A 15,544-nucleotide genomic window follows, 5' to 3' on the forward strand; every position below is an offset into this window, starting at 1 on the left:
TATAGTGCCCACAAACCATGGAAGTAAAGAGATCTGGCAGATGATGAATTGGAACACCAGTCAAAGTTCCAAATCTTCCATTGATCCGCTTGACAATCTCGTAAACTTGGCTTGTAAACTTTTGATATTCGGGAACTTCATTTATTCTTGTAACTAACATTTTCAGCAAAACACCGTATCGCACTAGTATGGATTCTCTTCCACAAACTTTTCAAATACTAGATTCTTTTTAGGGATTCTTTTGATCATGTCAAGGTGATCTACACCAAGCATTACTTTTCTTCCAGAAAATATTTCTTTTAATTCTTTTGATTCATTCCTGTACTTGAGGAACTTTAAGAGCACGAATGAACCTTTTTAAATCAATTCCTATGGGGAATGCAGCCACATGAGTTACTCTTTTTTATACTCTACACCTTCAGGAATACCTTCAAGTCCAAGAATACAAGTACAAGCAATAACGAAATGTATGGCATAATAATATGTGTGTGTGATTAGTGTGTGTTGAAACAGCAACTGATACTTTATGAAGTAGTTTTGGTTGAGATGGTAGAGTCTGATAGATTTCAGAATATGAAAAGGGGTATGTAGAAGTCACCCAACTTCCATTCTCTTGTCCACATTACATCCCTCTTGGTAGACGTTCTTCTTTCGCTTTGTTACGTTGCATTATTATTTGAGAATTCGTAGTTTTATTGATCACCAATCTATTGAATTCTCAAATGTTCCCATTTATTTTGCATGGATGGTAGTTGGAGAAAGGAAAGGATTTGAGAACTTCAAAGGCCAATGCAAGAAGAAATACATTAAAGGCTAATGAAAAATGAAGAAGGTATCCACATAAGAGTGCCACTGGAAAGTCTAAGAGAAAATTGCCAAACTTGGATGAAAATACTTGCAAGCAGCAGAGCAAATACGTACAGAGTGTCACACACATGGAGAAGAATTAAACACATAAACCAGGGTGGTAGTTACTCTAATACATGATCTGTATTTTCCCTTATCTTTTGTTATGATAACATACTTACAAAATATTTGTGTTGATCCAAGGAGATGTGGGTAAAATATGCCTCCCGAGAATGCTCTCTTGCGTTCTTTGTAGACACTCCTTGAATAACAAGATCATCATTAGCTCCTAACTGAGAATATGAATTGGAAATCTTATATATCTGCATCACAAGTTGTTTTCCTCTGTTACGAAACCCCTCTTTGTTATCTGTCCCTATCTTCCCTTCCCTTAGGTGTGGTAGAGTACTAGCAAAAGAACCGGTGGTACAACCATGTGACAAAATTCACCTTTTTGTGAATTTTCTATTCCTTTACCCGATCCATTGGTCGTTTGCTTTCAGATTCATAAGGTATGTTTTTATCTTTTGACGACCTCCTTCATTCCCTCATCTCTTTCCTGAAGTGTGCCATAGTAGTGACAAAGACATTGGCCAAGGCAATAGTCATCTATTTGAGTTCACTACATATACTTTTCTCTGTTGACATCATGAAATTCACCGGAATCTCCTGACCAATAGAAAATTCAATTCTTTTTTTCACAACTTGATCCTCGTATTGCTCAATTGATATTTATCCAGCATTGATCTCTTCTCCCTATAAAAAAATGGTCCTTTCCCTATGACTGAATAATTCCTTCATGCTTCAAACTACGTTTCGAAGGCATCATTGGTCCCATCAGGAGTGCCAAGTTGTTGATCACAAAATTGTGCTCGTGTTTCCGGCATGAAATTGTGCTAAATCTGAAATCCAACTTCTAAAAAAATAAGCGAATGAATCCTGAATCAGTTGTTAGTTCTAACTCTATCGGTAAGCCACAAAAAAATAGGAATTTAACTTAAAATATAGAAGGAAAAATTCATGAAAAATCACCAAAACGATAGTGCTATTATGAATTGAGAATAATATCTTTTACAACTAGAATTATAAATAAAAGCTGAAGAGCATGCTAAAACTTAAAGAAATTAGGGAAATTATATTGGAATAATGTGAAAATTAAACTAAATTCATGAAATTTGCAAAGATTTTTTTTTCTGTAATTTTGAGTTGTTGATTGATGAGTTATTTGCTATCTTTGTTGGGGATCGATATAGAGTTTAGAGGTGAGGTTGAATAAACTCGTTCTTTTCTTTGATGTTGTTGCAAAGGTGCTAGAATCCTGTTAGAGATTATATGGGGTGAAAATAAATAAAACAGTAGGACAGTAGACAGTGATTGTATGGGGTGAAAACAATAAAACAGTAGACAGTAGACAGTAAAACAGTATGGGGTGAAAACAATAGATATGTGGTGAAAAAAATAAAACAGTAAAACAATAAACAGTAGGCAGTAGACAGTATGGGTGAAATAAACTCGATATGATGGTATGAGGTAAAATAAACTCGATCTGATGGTATAGGGGTGAAAACAATAAAACAGTAGGCAGTAGACAGTGATTGTTTTTGGAAGTTTGAAGATGAATTCTTCTACGTCTCCTCTTCTTCTGTTTCCAGAAAATATCACTAAAAGACTTTGGTTATTACAGTACAACTCTTGTACACACCTACTTCAGTAGGACTTATCCTTTGTCTACTGAAACTCTTAGATTCACAACATAATAAGACGTATACAACAAAGTTCTGGAAAAGACTCTTTTCCAGATTACAAAACTCTTCTCAATAATATATAATAACGTGAATATCTTGTGAAGAGATATCGAAACAGCAGCACAAGATGATCTCAGAAGATCAGATAATTGCTATAAAGAGTGTTCTATTTTTCCGTATGTTGAGCTTCGAAGATAAGTAGTAGTTCTTAATAGCTCAAAACAACGTTGGATATCGAATGTATTCTTTGATAATGATAAGCGTTTTTGTTCTATATAGGATTGATCCTTATATATATAAACCTTGAATCCAACGTCTATAAACAAAACGGATTCTTTGACTTCGAGTAAATCATCTTTATCACCAAAAAGGGTCTTGCAGAAAGCTTCGGAGTAATCAGTCTTTGTTTTATACCAAAACTAGTAAAGTGTGTTAAATGACTTCGTACAGCATTAAATTTTGTAATTAATACTAGTACTAGGTAAAGCAACGGTAACATTTAAGACTTGTAACTATCAAACGAAAGACGTTAAGTTCTTCTATCTACTTAAGCTAAGTTCTGCTTCTACTTTTATAAGCTGTTAAGTACTCGAAAAGTACTGCTTCTGTTTAAGCGATACGAGCGCTTCTGCTTTTATACTGTCTTCTGCTTTTACTATCACGGCCTACGTGTTTTGACTCTCATCACCACAATTAAATTAAGTTTAAAAATTTCCCCCTTTGTGGTGATGCCAAAACCTAGATGTTAGTAAAGATGAAGAACAACATTTATATCATAAAGCAGATAGAGTTAATAACAAGATAATTGATAAGAAAATAAACAAAGAGTTTAATCAGTAGTTACAATATCCTTGAACACAGTTTCCTCGTCCTGAGGATCTTGATTTCTGAAAGAAGATTCCGCGTGATGTTTGTCGTCTACAGTTCTGCCTTCTCCAGTTCTGCCTTCTGATTCCCCCATTTTGACATAAATACGAGAGATCTATTCATCTACTCGGCCAGTAAGAGTTAGAATTCCATGATTCAGCATCTCCAGATATGGTGCTTGATTCGAAACTCTTTCATTAAGCGCCTGAAGAGATTGGGATTGGGACTCAATCTTGGTATCAATAAGTTCAAGTTTCGAGTCCATAGCTGCGACTTTATTGGAGACTGAGATAATAGATGAATTCATGATCAGAGACAATTTTAGTTATCTCAGCTTGACCGAGCAAGATGTTACTCTGATTTGTGAGAACAAATTTCCTGAATAAATCGGTTTCAACATAGAGCTTGGCCAAGGACTCCGCCATGCGAGTGACTTCTTTAGATATGCGGTCACGAAAGAACTTGGTAGCACTAGCTTCACCAGCTTGATCTCGAGAAAACCGATTTACTATCTCCTGATAGATTGTCAAGATTTCTTTTCAGAACATCTATCTCAAATTCAAGATCAAACCATTCTTCTGGAGATGGGGATCTTTCTTGATGACGCTGCCTGAAATCTGCAATAAGAGCAATGCAAGCAGTTGACTCAGATGGAGGTTCAATCAGTTCAGTAGAAGGAACAGCTTCCAGTTGAGCTGAAGGGAGAGCTGTTGTTGGTTCTGCAGAAGTGTCTTCTGGAGCAGTATATTGTTCAAGCGCTGCTCTTTCTTCTGGTTGATGCAAATCAGCAGCTGTGTCGGTGGTTTCCATGGGCTCAACAAATTGATTTGATTCAATGGGACCTCCAACAGAGCTTCCATTTCTGCTTGATGTTCAGCAGAAAATTTATCCAGATCTGGCAGTGAAGATGAAGGAGCAGCATCTGATTCTTTCATTGATTGTATTGCTGGTTGAGCTTCTAGATGTCCTTCTGAAACTACGTCAACATCTTGAGAAACTTCTGGTGAAGTAGCAGCATGAACAATCGACTGAATGACTTAATAAACAGAAGCCAAGTCATGAACAGAGATAAGGGATGAAGATTTAGTAGGCAAAGTATGAGATGCAGGAGTACTGGAGACTTTGGCTTCAGAAAGAGCTACAGTCCTTTCCTCAACTGGTTTAATCTTGAGAATGTCTGGAGCAAGGCCTACTCTATACTGCAAGGGTTGGGTAAACACTTGTTCTTGAGCAAGAAGTTGCTCGTCCATCAATCTCAACTGACCAGACAAAAGTTGTATTACATCTTAATCTTGAATAGCAGTAGAATTCACAGAATAAAAATTAGACTTTAAAGTCTTCAAAACAGAATCCAGCTTTTGATACTTGAGCTGATCAATAATGTAACTTGTTCTGTTAATTGCCTCAATCACATTTTTGGTCTTAGCAGAAGCAAAGACCTGCTTCTCATTTTCACCATTTTTCGTAAGAACCTGGAGTTCTTAAAAATGTGATTGGGTGGAAAACTCTAACCTTAAGCCAATCATCGAAGAAGATAATGTCCTCACTGGCAGATTTCTTTATTTCATCTATGTGAAAATCAAACGCTGTTTGAACAGATGACTTGGCGTCATGAATTTTGGGTTCTTCAATGAGTTTTCCTTTGCCTTTGTCTGATGCAGAGACATGCTGCACGGGTCTAAAAGCAGAAGACCCTTAAAACTGGTTCTCTAATAACAACTTCAGATGAGGGTCTGAGAGTCTGAAAAGAGGTGGAAGTGGTTGCAGTAGAGATGGCTGCTGGTTTTGAGGAGGGCATAGGTAGTGGTTTGGTCGAGGTGACTGTGGGAAAAACTTGTCTCAATGGGACAATATCAAGATCAGCAATGGCTGCTGTATTTTTTATGCGGATGGTGGTTTTTTGTTTCTTTTTAGATGGAGTGACTGGGAGTGAGGCTTTGGTGTGAGCAGTAGATTCCTCATATATGGTTTTATCTGAATCAGTCAAAGCAACAAGTCTCTTCCTCTTGACTTTCTTCTGAGGTTCTGGAGACTCATTTAGAACATCACCAATCTCCTTCTTGAGGGTAACAAATTCAGCCACAGTTGGGGCCTTAAAGCAAGTACGTTGTTAGCATCGGCCATTGTTACATAAAAACCATCCTGTTCTGATGTAAGTGGTAAACCAGCATCCTTCAACATTTTGCTGATTTGAACAGCAAAACCAGTACTCTTCCTTAAAATCACCTCCTTCATAATCTTGAACAAAAAGCGACTCCAATCCACTTTGGCTTCAGAAGTGATGGCCATCATCACTTGAACGTACTTTTTTCCTTGGTCAGGCTTATCAAAAGTACCAGCCATGACCAGAATAGACTTTGCAACAATATCGGCGAGTACTTGGTACTCCATTTTCAAAAGCTTCTTAAAGCAAGAGGGAGAGAGTTCCTCTCCAGAAGCTGAGAATGTGGTAAGAGCAGTAGACATTTCCTCCTTAGTAATAACTAAGCATTCAAAATTAACTGAGAATGGAAGAAAGAAAGTTGATCCCAGAAGTGCAGCATCAATGGTTATGGATGCTTCTCCCTGAGAGTATTTGATCTTTCCACCCTTAATGGTTGCCTTGACATAGAAATCCAGGAGGGTGGTCTTGTAAATGATTGTCGGTGCTTCCAGAAATTTTCGAAGACCAGATTTCTCAATGGTCTTGAACATTTTAACAAGGTTTTCATCCTTGATAGTGAGAACTGACGCAAAGTTGACTTGGTAAGCATTTAGTGTATAAGCTCCAGCCATTTTCAGCAATTGAAAATGATTCGAAGTAGATTGTATAGGAGAAGGAATGCGAGAGAAAACAGTAGCAAGTATGCAATAGTCTGAAATTGTAAAAGTGAAATAAAAGAGAGAAGAGACGGTTAATTCAAAATGTACAGCCGTTAGTGTTAACATAGGAACACGTGTCAATATGTTTACGGTGAGATTTTGAAAAATTGAATGAAGAGTGGCAGGTAAGCCAATGATTTAAAATTTTAAAAAAAAATCAATAAAAGGCGGGCTGTCCAAAGCAGTTACTAAAAGAAAATCAGAAGAGGATTTGTCGTTTTATGATAATATCTACTGGAGGTCATAAGGTACTGAAAAATATCCAGCACTTTGATAAAATCCAGTAGACACATTGTTTTATCGAAAGGACAATTCTCCTTCTGTTTTTGACGTGGCACAGAAATATTAGTCATAAAAAAAATATTCCCCCTAAATTAATGCAAATAAAAAAATATTAAATGCGAAGATTTGAGATCGAAGAAAATGACAGATGACTCTTGATATTCGTGCAGGACGTGAACAGTCAAGTGACTCTTCAACTTTCTCGAGGATAAATATAAATACCTGCAAACACACAGATTAAATCATTTTAGTCACTTATCAAATGGACAGAGTAAGAAATACATCTGAGTCTTCTCCGGAGTCGGATACAGCAGGGGGAGTTTCAAAGACAACTTTCGGCGTATCGTAAGAAGATGTTTGAAGACATCGTTCTCAAAAAGATGAAGACCTGGAGCCAACTTCTGGATCTGTAGGCTGAATAATCAGTTAGATTATTCTATATTATTAGATTAAGCTACGGAATCATACCGTTCAACAAACCACGATCATGCAAAGAAATGGGGGTGACTCCAGTAGGTCTTAGTTAGGGTTTCTGCTATAAGTCTCAGTATTGCTGATATCAACAATTGTAACTGCTTATCTATTGTAACGCATGTGATTTTATGAATGAATCAATTGATTTTGTCATACTTCTTGTTATCTACTATTAAATGCATAAAAATCAGAAGCTAGAAATCAGTAGTTATGATAAATCAATTAAACCAAGAAAATTACGAAAATAAGAAAACTTATTCTCAGACAGAGGTTTTGTAAAGATATATGCTACTTGCTGATCAGTAGGGACATATTCCAGATGAATGTTCTTCTTCTGCACATGATCTCTAATAAAATAGTGTCTGATGTCAATGTGCTTCGTTATGGAATGAAGTACTGGATTGTGTGTAATTGTTATAGCACTGGTATTGTCACTATACATAGGTGATTCTGAGGCTTGAACTCCATAGTCCTTAAGTTGTTCTTAAGTTGTTGTTGCATCCAAAGTAATTGAGAGCAGCAACTTCCAGCAGCAAGATATTCTGCTTCTGCAGTAGACGTGTCTATGGAAGTCTGCTTTTGCCTGAACCAGGAGATAAATTTATCACCAAGAAATTGACAAAAACCACTTGTGCTTTTTCTATCCAGTTTGCAACCTGCATAGTCAGCATCTGAATGTCCAACAAGATTGAAAGAATAATCCTTGGGATACCATAAGTCGAAATTTTGAGTACCCTTCAAATATTTCGGAATTCGTTTAGCAGTAATAAAATGGGATTGCTCAGGGTTAGACCGAAATCTTGCACAAATACAAACAAAAAACATAATATCCGGTCTACTGGCAGTAAGATATAAAAATGACCAATAAGATCATGATACTGAGTTACCTCTACTTAAATTTCACTTTCGTCTTTATCAAGCTTATTAGATGAACTCATTGGAGAGGAAGCAGCAGAACATGTTTCCATGCCAAACTTTTTCAGTAGTTCTTTTGTGTACTTAGCCTGATTTATGAAGATTCCAGTATCGAGTTGCTTAATCTGCAGTCATAGAAAGAATGTCAATTCTCCCATCATGCTCATTTTGAATTGTTCCTGCATTATCTTAGCAAACTTTTCACACAATTTGGGGTTAGTTGACCCAAAGATAATGTCATCAACATAAATCTTTACTAATAGAATATGCTTATTTTTAACTAAAGTGAATAAGGCCTTGTCTACGGTGCCGATTATAAAATCATGATTGACAAGAAATTGTGAAAGAGTGTCATACCAAGCCCTAGGTGCTCGTTTCAGACCATACAAGGCTTTGAGCAATTTAAAGAAATGATGCGGTAAGAAATGATCAATAAAACCTGGAGGTTGTTCAACGAAAACTTCTTCTAGCAGTAGACAATTTAGGAAAGTACTTTTTACATCCATCTGATAAATTTTGAAGTTCTTGAAGGCAGCAAAGGCTAAAACTATTCTGATTGCTTCAAACCTTGCTACTGGTGCATAGGTCTCATCATAATCTATTCATTCTTCTTGTCTAAAACCTTGACCCACCAGTCTTGCTTTATTTCTAACAACAGTACCTTCTTCATTTAGCTTGTTTCTAAATACCCACCGAGTTCCAATAACTGCTTGATGAGATGGTCTAGGTACAAGAAACCACACTTCATTTCTTTTAAATTGATTCATCTCTTCTTGCATAGACTCAATCCAACTGGGATCCAGAAGAGCTTCTTCAATCTTCTATGGTTCATCCTGAGAGATAAAAACAACATGCATATATTCATTTATCATTTGCCTTCTGGTGCTTAATAGAGCTGTTGGATTTCCAATAACCAAAAATGGAGGGTGTGATTTTCTCCAAATAAAAGGATTTAGAGGGATTCTTCATGATTTAATGGACTTGGATCAAGCTCAGGTAAAGAAGAGTAGGTTTTGGAATGTCAGCTACTGGTTTTGGTACATCCTGTGTGAATAACTAGAGGAATGTCTGGTTCTGGATTTTGAGCATCTTTGACACTTGGTTCTGCATCATCTTCACTATCCAGTTCCAGATGAATTCTGTCTAATATGTTACTTAGATTTGACGTGTTAGAAATTCCAGGAGCACTGCTATCTTCATCAAAGACAACATGAATAGCTTCTTCAACATTAAGAGTTCTATTATTGAAATTCTATATGCTTTGCTTACTATTAAATATCCAAAAAAAAGTCCAGCATCTGATTTTGAATCAAATGCAGATAAATAATTTTTACCATTATTAAGCACGAAACATCTGCAACCAAACACATGAAAATATGATACATTAGGCTTACTCCCTTTCCATATCTCATATGGAGTCTGATTATGCCTGTTGTTGATCATGGTTCTGTTTTGTGTATAACACGTTGTGTTGATTGCTTCTGTCCAGAAGCGCTGAGAGATGTCTGCATCTGCTAGCATTGTTCTAGCAACTTCTTTAAGAGTTATGCTTCTCATCTTAGCTACTCCATTTTGTTGAGACGTTCTGGCAGCTGGATATTCATGATGAATACCCCGTTCATCCAAATATAACTCAAGAATTTTGTTAGTAAATTCAGTGCCCCGATCACTTCTGATTTTAATGACAGAAACTGATTTTTCATTTTGAATCTTTTTCAAAAGCTCTATCAGGTGGTCACTGGTTTGATCTTTTCCAGGAAGAAAGATTACCCAAGTAAATATAGAAAAGCCGTCAACAACAACAAGAGTAAATTTCATTCCCCTAAGCTCATGATAGGGATTGGACCAAACAAGTCCATATGTAATAATTCCAAACATCTTGATGTTTTTTTCCTACATTTATTCTTAAAGCAAGATCTTACTTGTTTGCCAAGTTGACATGCTGAACATACATGATTCTTAACGAAACTAACTATTAGATAAACCATCAACTATGTTCTGCTTCTTGAGATTATTGATAGACTTGAAGCTAAGATGATTCAATCTCTTGTGCCATATCCAATGTTTATCACTAAGGGAGGCAACTAAACATGTAGGAACTATTAACATGATCTTTGTTCCATGATACTTTGTAAGTGTTGCATTCTCTTATACCGGTTAAGACTATAGACTCATTAGCATCTTTAATTGTGCATGTGTGCTTCTGAAAAGCTACTGAGTAACCATTATCGCAAAGTTGACTAATACTAATTTAATTTTAACAAAAATTTTCAACCAAGAGCACATCATTTATAGTGATATTACCATGAATAATCTTACCCTTACCACGTTTTTACCTTTTGAGTTGTCCCCAAAAGTTATCTTTGGTCCATTACAATTCATTATTTCTGAAATTAGACTCTTTTGTCCAGTCCTATGTCTGGAACATCCACTGTCCAAATACCATGTAGAGCTGCTTATCTTGGATTTCCTCTCCTATTCCTCTCCAGATGTCGAGGCTGATTCAGTATTTTCCATGAGACATTTGATTTCTTCTTCATCACTATCGCTGGAATGGCTATCTGAGTCAGAAGACTCAGAGCTAGAATTCGCCGATTTTAATTTACTTTCTTCAGCGATAATTGCTTTGCGGTCTCTTCTGGATTTCTTAACGTTACGCTTGTATTCCTTCTTCTTTTGGTCATCCTTCTTAGGTTTCGGGTAGTCTGCAATAAAATGTCCGATTTTTCCACAGTTGAAGCATGCCATATCACCAGGTAGTGAATCCTTCTTAAAGTTTTGGTTAGGATTTTGGTATGCTCAATTATTATTCTTCATGAATCTGAAAATTTCTTCACGAAGAGGGACATTGCATCATTTCTGATTTGTTCAGCAGTCTTGTCAGATGTGCTTTCAATAACAGCAGCAGGTGATACACTTAGTAGGAGGATTAGACAAGGGCTCTTCTACACTTCTTACTTACAGCTCAAACTCATAAGCTTTCAAGTCTGCAAACAAGTCATGTAGCTCTAACTTGTTCAGATCTTTTGAGACTCTCATAGCCATTGTCTTTACATCCCATTCCCTGGGTAAAGCTCTCATCACCTTGAGTGCCACTTCTGTATTGCCATGTTACTTTCCCAAGCTGCTGAACCGCTCATCAAACTCGCTTAGAGTTTCTTCAGCTTTCATCTTGAGATTTTCAAACCTTTGCATTGCCACATACAGCTTGTTTTCCTTTGTCTGTTCATTTCCTTCACAAATTTGGATGAGTTTCTCCCAAATCTCTTTTACTGTAGGACACATCTTGATTTTGCTGAAGGTATTCTTGTCAAGTGTTTTGTAGAGAATATCCTTCGCAACATTGTCTAGATTTGCTTTCTTTTTGTCATCGCTTGTCCATTCACTTCTTTGTTTTTCAAGCATTTGTCGTGCACCATCAGTAACAGCAATAGCGGTATTAGGCTTTAGAATTTTCAAGGGACCATCTGTGATGACAAACCACATGTCATTGTCTTGGGCTGCAAGATAGGCTTTCATCCTGATCTTCCAATCATCAAAATCCTCTTCTGAGAACATAGGGACTTTGCTGAAATGTGCGATTTCTGTTGTAGATTTTCAGAACAAGAATAACCCGCATCTGATACCACTTGTTGGGAATCGATATAGAGTTTAGAGTGGGGGGTGAATAAACTCGTTATTTTCTTTGATGTTTTTGCAAAGATGCTAGAATCCTGTTAGAGATTATAGCTTATCTTGTTCGAATATATATCCAGCAGATCATAATAATAAGTGCGGAAACGATCTAATGGTATGGGGTGGAAAAAATAAAACAGTAGGCAGTAGACAGTGATTGTTTCTGGAAGTTCGAAGATGAAATCTTCTACGTCTTCCCCTTCTTATGTTTCCAGAAGGTATCACTAAAAGACTTTGGTTATTACTGTACACACCCACTTTAGTTTCAGGCAGAACTGCTTGTTCACACACCCACTTCAGTAGAACTTATCTTTTGCCTAATGAAACTCTTAGATTCACAACACAATAAGACGAATACAACAAAGTTCTGAAAAAGACTCTTTTCCAGATTACAAAACTTTTCTCAATAAGATATAGTAACATGAATAGCTTGTGAAGAGATATCGAAACAGCAACACAAGATGATCTCAGAAGATCAGATAATTGCTATAAAGAGTGTGCTGCTTTTCCATATATTGAGCTTTGAAGATAAGTAGTAGTTCTTAATAGCGCAAAACAACGTTAGATATCGAATGTGTTCTTTGATAATGATAAGCGTTTTTGTTATATATAGGATTGATCCTTATATATAGAAACCTTGAATCCAACATCTATAAACAAAACGGCTTCTTTGACTCTGAGTAAATCATCTTTATCATCGAAAAGGGTCCTGCAGAAAGCTTCGGATTAATCACTCTTTGTTTTATACTAAAACTAGTAAAGTGTGTTAAATGACTTCGTACAACATTAAATGATGTAATTAATACTAGTACTAGGTAAAGTAACGGTAATATTTAAGATTTATAACTAGCAAACGAAAGATGTTAAGTTCTTGTATCTGCTTAAGCTAAGTTCTGTTTCTGCTTTATAAGCCGTTAAGTACTCGAAAAGTACTGCTTCAGTTTAAGCGATATGAGTGCTTCTGTTTTTATACTGTCTTCTGCTTTTATTATCACGACCTACTGGTTTTGACTCTCATCATCACAATTAAATTAAGTCTAACAATCCTTCCTTTTTATCACTCTTCGTGCTTTTGTTTGTATTTTTCTGAGTAGTTTGATCCATCTTCTATGATCACTATGGATCGTGACTTAACTTCATCATACGCCGAAGTCCAAGTTCTCAAACATTCGAATCTTTTTAACTTAATAAGCGATATCATAATAGGCCCAAATTTTATTTGGGCTACTATGATTTAGGCCTAACAATATAATAAAAATAAATAAAGTAAAATAAATAATAGTTTAATAAAATTATTATAATATTTTATCTAATGATATTTATTTATAATTAAGAAAATACTAACAAAAACCATAAAAGTAAAATTAATGGATATACTACTTATATGATGACGTTAATTTTATAATAATTAATAGTGTATCAATAATAATAATAATAATAATAACAATTATTATTATTATTACTATTATTATTATATTTATTATTCATTGATAATGTTGTTGATGATGATGAAAAATAATATTTATTGAGTAGTTATTATCATTTTTATTCCACTCCAAATCTACTATTTTATTCTCATTTTTATTCCACTCCAAAGTCGATTTCATTATTACCTTATTTCATTCATGGTAAAAAAAGAAGCATACCGCGGGAAATGAGAAATCAAATTAGGTTGCATTTGGAGGAAAGATTTGGATTTGAGTAAGTATTTGAGGAGAATAATTAAAATGATTCAGTGTTGAGATGAATTTAAAAGCCACTGCAATTACTTAAAAAATAATTATTAGAGATTTTAAAATCCACTGCAATTATTACAAATTTGAAATTTTTAACTTTAAATTCATCAATCCAAATACAACATTTAAATAATATGTCTAGACATATTTGAAAATTAATCCATAGATAAGTTTACAACAACCTTGCTAAACACTACTCCCTCGTCTCAATTATATAGTCCGCGTCTCATTTTTTTCGTATATCTCAAATATATAGTACACTTTTCACATTTAATAAACCATATTACTAATATACCCCTAATTGTATTCAATTTGTTTTCCCAATAACATTACATAAAGATTTATTAGCAAATCTGTCTCTATAATTTATTAAATATATGTTTGAACTAATGATAATCATTAAATATCTCGTTATCCGATTTGGATCATGATTCCCGACAGCTAATAATCATTGTTTTAAAAAATAAATTATGTGGGGCCTAAACATGAACCCTATATATTTGGATTAATCATTAAATATCCTCATCATCCAATTTGGATCATGATTCCCGATAGCCAAGATGGCTACGACTGCATTAAAACGCAAGTTCTTGGTGGTCAACTAATTAATTCTAGACAAAAACTTGTGTGAGACGGTCTCACGAATCATATTTTGTGAGACAGATATCTTATTTGAGTTATCAATGAAAAAATATTACTTTTTATGCTAAGAATATTATTTTTATTGTGAATATCGGTAGAGTAGACCCGTCTCACAGATAAAAATTCGTGACCTACTCTTAATTTTAATTCTAAAATATCAAGAAAACCAATATTCAAATTAGTTTTCATCATGGAAGCCATTTGGGATTTAATTTATTGTCTCTTTCCTCAATATACTCGGAATGTGTACCAATTGATGCAAAGAAAAATTTGACATTTTTTGTTTTGCCGTACTTTTAAAAAAAGTCACCCAACTAAATTGACCTAAACCAGATATATATAGTAGTTGTTGCAAAATTGGTCTTTTCTTAATCCATACCATCTCTATCTAAATTATTGAGATGTGTGTGTGTATATTTATTACTTACACAAATTATTTTACATTTATAATACTTAGCCATCATGATAAGGATTGAAAAATACATCATTGACTAAATTAATTCAAGATAATTATTTGTTTAAAATAATGTAATATGTAGTCAATGGGTTCAAGATAGTTGTATTGCTACAAAACAATAATAGCAACCGACTATGTTTTATATATAAAAAATAATTGCTCTTTTATTATTTAAATAGCTTTTCTGATGATATAATTGTAATAACTTCCCAGGTTTGTGTTTATCTTTTTTGATGGAATTTATACAAAGTCCAATGTAAGTAACAGTGGAGTCTTGGGGGCAGATAGAGATGGTTATAATTTCTCGTTTTTCTTTTTATCAATCTATATTTTGTAAAAATGCGGTATCATCCCCAATGGTGTAAACATGGACGATGTCGCAATGTTTTAATACTTAGTAAATAGAAATTTTTTTTTAAAAAAAAAAAGATGAAAGAAACTCAAAGATAGTTTCATGCACCTCTGCCCTGGAATTTTTTTCAAGACGAGCTTGAGACTAGAATCTGTGGTGTAAACGTCATGTTTCATTGAGAAGGACATGAAGATGTCCATTCCCACATGTGAGTAATTTATATGATGATGCACTGAACAACCCTCCCTCGAACTGTCCAAATGCTTCTCACTTATCGAGTGGAATAGTCCACAGTTATGGTTGTACACAATTAGTTCTTTGACTCGGGACAATGCATGTGTTATACGTACTAGCATGCACTTTGATCCGTTTACCGACTCGGTCATTGAGGGTCATCAGGTAGCGAGGTTGGATGTAGTTTTGAAATATATATGAGCAAATAAATTGCAGTCGGGTCTTCACCGTTTGCTTACGGGTGAAGATATCTCATGTGATCTGATGAGTTAATAGTGCAAGGAGTCTCTGTCCAAGTAAGAAATGTGCTTTAAGGAAATGTGTTTCTTAGTTACACATACCATGTCACTATTAGTGCTCAAATATAAATCGTATCATTATCAAATTCATATGCAACTCTCGATATATCAATGGTTACAGATTCGATTAAGATATATGTGTTGAAAGGACCGTACTG

General features: G+C 35.0%; 1 protein-coding gene across 1 annotated transcript; it reads right to left on the reverse strand.

Moving 5' to 3' along the window:
- Positions 1 to 11,102: 11,102 nt before the first annotated feature.
- Positions 11,103 to 11,549, reverse strand: LOC142519759 (uncharacterized). Its single transcript, XM_075622788.1, has one exon. It carries the CDS (start codon positions 11,547 to 11,549, stop codon positions 11,103 to 11,105), a length of 447 nt encoding a protein of 148 aa, XP_075478903.1.
- Positions 11,550 to 15,544: the final 3,995 nt, after the last annotated feature.

Source organism: Primulina tabacum, chromosome 11, assembly GCF_025594145.1.
Source record: "Primulina tabacum isolate GXHZ01 chromosome 11, ASM2559414v2, whole genome shotgun sequence".
Classification (NCBI taxonomy): domain Eukaryota; kingdom Viridiplantae; phylum Streptophyta; class Magnoliopsida; order Lamiales; family Gesneriaceae; genus Primulina; species Primulina tabacum.